The following is a 7,503-nucleotide window of genomic DNA, read 5'->3' on the forward strand; positions in this document are numbered from 1 at the left end:
TAACCTGCAGTAATGGGGTGAAACCAACACTAATCAGTAAACTGAAGATTCGCTCATAACTAACTCATGCATGCCATATCAGAGAACGACCCGGTTGACATTGGATTTCAAGGCATCTTACTATCAGTTATACAATCATTCGAATTGTACAGGTGTTGCATGCAATTAGAGGAAGGACTGTGAGGATTGCACAATTCAAAACTATGGGATTTCCAAATTAAATATGGGCTAATTCCCAAGGGAACAACGTAAGGAAATAGGAGCTTGAAGGCAACAAAATTGGCTAAGTATTGGCTTGAGATTGTATGGGAAGCAATGAGATAGATAGACATAGAGCAGAGGTTGTTCGGGTTTGAGCAAAGCATTGTAATCATCTCATATTTTTTTATTAATGCAATATAGATATAGTAGGGGTCTTTAGTTGTGGATTTCCCAATAAAATTATTACATTATGTGTGATTGAATTATTTCTCTTATATGATTCGTGATTTGAGCGATCGTTTATTGTTTCTACTGATGAGTAAAGTAGTTTCAAATCAATTGTTTTAGCATACTACAATCTGCAATTTGAATCTACAAAAAATTTCTACAAAACTCTTTGTGGCTTGATTGTACATTCATTTTACTATCATCCATTTTTCTCATACTTACTCTCTTTTTATTTCCTGTAGGCTTAGAATATATAGAATACAGAAACATCATAGATTTTCTACATCCTAAAATCAGTAATCTATCGCTAGAATCACTCCATAAATCTCTCATTCTTCTTATGATAATTAAAGGAGTTAACATTGTTTACAATAAGGAATTAAGAATTCCTTCTTCATGTCAAAACTCATTTTGAAACTTTGTCTCCAAAAATATTTGATAGTTTTTGGAGAAAGAATGTGTTTGCATCAAAACCTCTCTATTTCATTCCCTTAAGCTAACTCTTGGGACAAAGGGGTTTGTTGTGGAAAGTTTTTGTTTTATGGAAGTACTAAATATAGGAATAAATTTTGATGAAATATTATAAACGTACAACTAAAATTTGCAAGACCATAAAAAATTATCAGAATAATTTCATATTTTTTGTCTTGTATTCCAAAATTTAGTGGTGTTCTGATAGTAATTATGTTTGTCAGAATATCAACTAAAATGAATCTTCATAAAAATGGTGAGAATGTGAATCCTAACCACTTGAAAATGAATGTAAATAAAAAAACTAAAAGAATATTTGTTTTCAAAGGCACAATATCAATTACATGTGGAATGTCTTTCTAAATATTATAATTACAAATATAGTGATGGGGATTCCAATAATAGTAGAAGCATATGTTTACAAAGAGGTGGCCTATTTGAGGTTTGTATTCTCCATGTGGATCTGTGGGGGTTTAAAACATGCTCTGGGCTATCTTCTACCTGTGCAGTAAAATATTTCTTCATTAGCATATGAAATAGATAAAGGATGTCAAAGAATAAGGATTTCAACAATCCACGCTGACTCTCAAGGACTTCCAGAACAATTCCATTCAATCAGATCTTCATTTTCCCTCAACCCCTGACAATGGGTAAGTTCATTCTTTATTTATTTGTTGCCATAGTTTCATTTTTCTAAGGGTATATGAAATGGTGATTTACAATGAAATTTATTGACCTAGCAGTAGTTTGAAATCTCTTGGATGACATGCATAAAAATTTAGGGCAATGGTTTCACAAAGGAATCTATACAAATGTCACTAAGATAACAAACTATCGTGGTATTGTTATTTTCTTAAGGCTTTTTGAGTTGGGTTTGAACTATGTATAGCTTCGTTTCTTGTAGGGTTTTGAATGATGTGAATAGAGGTGTCCATGAGAAGCAAAAGGTTGGAACAAAGTGGGGTGTTTCCATTAATTGATGTTATGAAATAGGTAATCATTGTGAAAGGAAGGGCTTTACAACTAATCCACAACAAGGTTTTGAGAAAAAGGTATCATACCAATATACATGCTATATAGGGTAGATTAAAAGTTTGTGCATCTGAAAGATTATTTTAAGTTTGTTAGAATTTCGGTCATGAACTTTTAACATGTTTTTATGGCCCTTTATAGCCTTGTGATGGGTGCTACTTTTCATACAATGGATAAGTTATTTTTCTCATCCAGTACTTTCCAATGAGCTATTGTTCATATGCAAAATCTATGGCCCTAACAAAATAACTATCCAAATATTCATTGCATGTCCATATGGTGCCCATGTTAACATACATAATTCTAATATAGGTGTTCATTAACATGTGGGAATCCAATATACACTTTTAAAAACACCATGAAATTTACAAGAGGATTTAAGAACCCTAAACCCAATGCCATTTATAATGCAAGGGTTATTTTTTTCTTTAATTGCTAAGTGTTCCATAGAATGAAGATGAGTGTGGTAGAGATATTAATAACGAAAAGAGAGAAACTCGTAGAGTAGAGAACTACAAAACACTATAATGTCTCATAACTTTGTGGTAAGCTTAAGCACATTTATATTATAAATTTCAAACCGAAAAAAAGAACATAGTAGTTGATAAGTCCATAATATGAGGCACTTTTAACAACATAAGTGAATGATAAACATATATTTTGTTGTGTTACCTATAAAATTATTATTCCATTATCATCAAATTTGGAGACCATGTAATCTATAACAAATTTTAAATTTTGAAAAAATAAACCATAAATAAAAATATAGCAATTGGAATTATTTTCCAATTAGTATGGTTGGGATTATATGGTAACTAATTTTGATAATGTGTTTGTACTAACATTTTGTTTATAAAGTATATTTATATTGAATTGGGTTCCAACCAATGTAAACTATATCCTATTTTCTTTCCTCATTTTGGTCATGTAATTTTATCGAATTTCAATACTTTCCACATAATATGGAAGTAAATCTTGTTTCTATTCTTAAGTCCTATTTTCACTCCATATAATCGTGTGATTGGTTGTATTTGTCCGTGTTTAAAGAGAAGAGTCAGTGTGTTATAAGAGAAGAGATAGAATTAGAGTTAGACATGTAAATCAAATTGAAGATTGGAATTCATATTGAAGACACTTCAAAGGTAATAAAATTCTCTCTGTAGTTCCATTTCAATTATTCTTTATTTTTAATTCATTGTAACTTATTCCTATGATAAAAATGATAATTTAGTTGACTATTTAGTGAATGTTGATTTTCTTACACAGGTTTCTATCAAAATGTGGTTTTTCTATTTTGATCTCTTTGATTGTTCTTCTGCTTTTACTGTATAAGAGGCTCTCTATTTATATCCATCCATCACTCATCCTTGTCATCGCCAGTTTGTTAGATATCAGGCAGGTTTATATCAGGCAGGTCAATTCTGTTAACCGACATTGATTTCTAACATAGAATTGATTTTAGTTTCAATTCAGAGAATTCAGCTTTGGCTTGGACTTGATAATGACTCAGCAATCTGTTTGTGATTTTGTTTTAGATGGGTTGCACATCTCTCCCTGCATTCTCCTTTGCCTGCCTGATACTCATCGCCTTGACATCAGCGAGCGATTTTGGATACTCCCCTGAGGATCTTCTCAGTGAGGACAGAACTGTGAGTCTCTATGAATCATGGCTTGCCGAGCACAACAAGGCCTATACATTAGCAGACGAGAAGCAACAGAGATACGAGATTTTCCGAGACAATCTGAGATATATAGATAAAGTTAACCACCGGAACCTGAGCTTCCGGCTTGGCCTTAACAAATTTTCAGATCTGAGTGATGACGAGTTCAGATCAAGATACCTAAGAAATATATCAACCCAACCTAGAGGTCACGCCAAGAAACTCAAATATGAAGACCTTATTGATCTGCCCGAGTCTATAGATTGGAGGACGAAAGGTGCAGTGACCGCTGTGAGAGATCAAGGCGAATGCGGTGAGTTTGTTCATCTGTGAAATCTAAATTAATTTCAAGAAGCCTCGAAGCTGATAGTGTAGCTCAATTTCAGTTAGGTTTTATGTATAGTAAAAAAGAAAAGGCACTCGCTTTTGTGGGTGAATCTCGTTTCTAATTTGTGGGTTTACTGTTATATATTATCCAGGTAGTTGTTGGGCTTTCACCGTAGCTGGAGCAGTAGAAAGCGCCAACCAAATCGCAACTGGCAATCTTGTTTCCCTTAGCGTGCAAGAGCTTATCGATTGTGACAAGCCTCAGAACAACGGCTGCGACGGGGGCACTTTAGAAGCCGGATTCCAATTCATTGTTAATAATGGAGGAATTGATACAGAAGCAGATTATCCTTACCAGGGCGGAGACGGACAATGCGATACACAAAAAGTATTTTGTTTTGTTTTAATTTTGATGAACTTAGATTTCCAGAATATTTCAAAATCATATCATAGAATTTTAGGAGTTAGATTGGAAAAATGCTAATTGATACATAATTATTGGTGGGGTAGGGAATAATGTGATATAGAAAATGTATTTTATATTATTTCAATTTAATTTAATTGATTATAGATTTTAAAAATATTTCAAAATTTTATTATAGAACTAATTTAAGTAATTGGCAAAATCAAATTACTTCTTTTCCAACTGAAAAAAATCGTGGTTAGAAACTCTCAAACATACATAATCTTGAAAATGATTGGACCACATCACCTTTGGAGACCAAACTTCCTTACTTAATAATTTCCATAATTAATAATTAGACCAGGTCTCCAGCACTAGAATTAAATTACCCTTTTACAAGCCTGAAAAAATAACTTTTATCATTTAAGCTCAATTTGATTTGATTGTTTGTAAATTTCCAAAATCTCCAAAATCCAATGAATTTGACTTTCGCTCTTGTCCATCACATTTTGTAATATCTCCAAAATCTACAATCCAATGATTTTCTGCTGCTGCAAGTTCATATTCAGTTGTATTTCCTGACTTTCTGCTGTTTAATGTTCATTTTCAGTTGAGTCAGAAGGTTGTATCGATCAATGGTTACGGGCGTATGCCGGGAGTTACCGTCAATGACGTTATAGAAGCGGTGGCTAATCAGCCTGTCGCTGCGGCAATCGATGCCTCTAGCCGTCATTTCCGGCATTACCATTCTGTAAGAACTGCACATTAGATTATATTCAGTCTGACTGTATCTCTGGCATGTACATTTTCACAGTTATAAATATTATGATAAATATTTGGGAACATTGTATTTAGTTGTAATATTTAACGTTTTTGGTGAATATTTTATTTATCATTAACTAAAAAAATTTCATAGTTTTGAAAGTGAAATGTTTACGAAAAACATTCAATTTCATAATAAGTCATACAATATGAAATTTGTTTATCATATCTGCTGATTAATATTAATAAATTTTATTGAATTAAGCTTTTGTGATCTTGAACTATAATCAAATCAAAATTCATTTGTTTCTAACGAGCTAATGTGGTTCATCTTATTCTGCTGATGAACCACATTCGATCACACTGACTGATTCAAAAAACATCAAACAAATAAATTTTGATGTTATTATGGTGTTCACCAAAACCTTTCAAATATCCAACCAAATCACACTTTGCATGCGAATCCCATCCGGGTTTGTGTTTTTCATTGCAGGGCGTTCTGTCAGGAAAATGTCGAAAGAAGATAAATCACGGCCTTGTACTAGTTGGCTATGGCAGCGAATGGGGATCACCGGATTACATTATTGGAAAGAATTCATGGGGAACACAGTGGGGAGAAGATGGATACATCAGGCTTGACAGGACCGTTGGCGGGAATGGACAGTGTGGGATCTACAAGGATGTTGTTTTTCCGGCCATATTTTCAAATTAATGTAATATTACATATATTTCAATTTCAACATTTCTTTGTTTATGAAAATTTAAAACATAATTAATGCAACACTACATATTATCTTTTCAATTCTTCTTTGTTTATGAAAATTAAAAACATTGAAAACATATTTTTATCGGATAACATTGATTTTTCTGGTATTAACAGATTTCCCGGGGGAAATATTGCATCGATTTCGTGGTCAAAGTTTTTGGGAAAGCAAGGCCAGGCAGTGAACAATAAAATAACGGAGTAAAGTGCGATGAAAACGAGTTTCCACAGCTTAGCTGTGGCACTTTTATGTTTTGATCCTTTGTATTTGTATGGATTTGCTCAGATGTTAGTAGAAGTAATGGTGTTGTCTTCTGGTCGAGGAATGACTTCCTAACTTGGGCATTTATTTATTTGAATATTCTTTTATTTTATGTTAAAATTTTAATTTATTAAATGATAGGAATGACCTTTTAACTTGACCATTTATTTATTTGAATATTTTTTATTCTATGTTTTAAAATTATTAAACAATCATAAATATAAAGTATTAATAATTTGAAAATGAATAAGATATTGATTAAATATGGATCTAGGGGTCAAATATCTTCATATGTTTTTTACAATGCAAAATATCATTTCAGCGCAACACATTAATGGTGTATAATAATATTAATAGGGAAGGTGTGAGGTAGGTGTGAGCATCTTACTCTAACTTTGGCTAGAAAGTAAAGGTCAGGGAAATATACTTTTTTCTTTTTTCACTCTCAATACTTACAAGGTAACCATGATTTAGGGAAGGTGTGAGGTAGGTGTGAGCATCTTACTCTAACTTTGGCTAGAAAGTAAAGGTCAGGGAAATATACTTTTTTCTTTTTTCACTCTCAATACTTACAAGGTAACCATGATTTAAAGACCTAGGTAACTAATCTTATTTTGAAGGTATGAATTTGAAATCTTTTCAACTTAATAAACAATTGTTGTTAATGCTTAATTTTTTATGATGGTTACTTTTGCTTACCACTTCAAATGTTTTAATCATACATTTTATTTTCAATAGCTTTATATGATATATATACATATTTCTTATAAAACAATATGTAATATATACATAGTTATTAAAATAATTTACATAATATGTGCATCAATGCATATTAAAATGTTTTTTTGTTATTAATATATTTTTAAGAATAAGTCAAATCGTATTAAAATATTTTATTGATAATCCACATTGAATATTTTATTGGCTACAACATTAAAATATTTTCTTTTAACATTTTTTTACTTCTAATTACTTTATATAAAATTATATTAAGTCATATCGAAGACAAACTAAACATGCATAACATATTCACTTTTTGTAAAAAAATTTGTCAGTAAATTTCTTTTACAATGTAAAATAATATTTCGAAAAAAAACATATTAATAGTGTGTACTCATCTTAATGGGGTAGGTGTGAGCATCTTATTGTCACCTTCTTGCTTCAAAGAAAAACTATGACTCCAACCTTCTTGATTTAACTTATACAAAGCTAAAATAAAAGTAAGGGAGATATGCTTGCTTTCTTTCTCACTCTCAATACTTACAAGGTAACCATGATTTAAAGACCTAGGTAACCAATCTTATCCTGAATGTATAAATTCGAAATCTCTTTAACCTAAAAAAAAATAGTTGCTAATGCTTACTTTTTTATGATGGCTATTTCTCCTTCACAA

General features: G+C 31.5%; 1 protein-coding gene across 1 annotated transcript in view; it reads left to right on the forward strand.

Annotated features, from left to right (window-relative positions):
• Nucleotides 1–6,053, forward strand: part of LOC149235799 (cysteine protease XCP1-like) — a 107,978-nt gene extending 101,925 nt beyond the window's left edge. Inside the window, exons 3-8 of the mRNA XM_089368670.1 lie at nucleotides 3,199–3,258; nucleotides 3,468–3,906; nucleotides 4,073–4,308; nucleotides 4,934–5,074; nucleotides 5,579–5,748; nucleotides 5,966–6,053. Of these exons, the coding sequence (XP_089224796.1) occupies nucleotides 3,199–3,258; nucleotides 3,468–3,906; nucleotides 4,073–4,308; nucleotides 4,934–5,074; nucleotides 5,579–5,748; nucleotides 5,966–6,053 (1,134 nt within the window). The remainder of the gene's footprint in view (nucleotides 1–3,198; nucleotides 3,259–3,467; nucleotides 3,907–4,072; nucleotides 4,309–4,933; nucleotides 5,075–5,578; nucleotides 5,749–5,965) is intronic.
• Nucleotides 6,054–7,503: the final 1,450 nt, after the last annotated feature.

Source organism: Pinus tabuliformis, chromosome 8 (assembly GCF_031772625.1).
Source record: "Pinus tabuliformis cultivar Carrire ecotype Pingquan chromosome 8, CPIR1, whole genome shotgun sequence".
NCBI lineage: Eukaryota > Viridiplantae > Streptophyta > Pinopsida > Pinales > Pinaceae > Pinus > Pinus tabuliformis.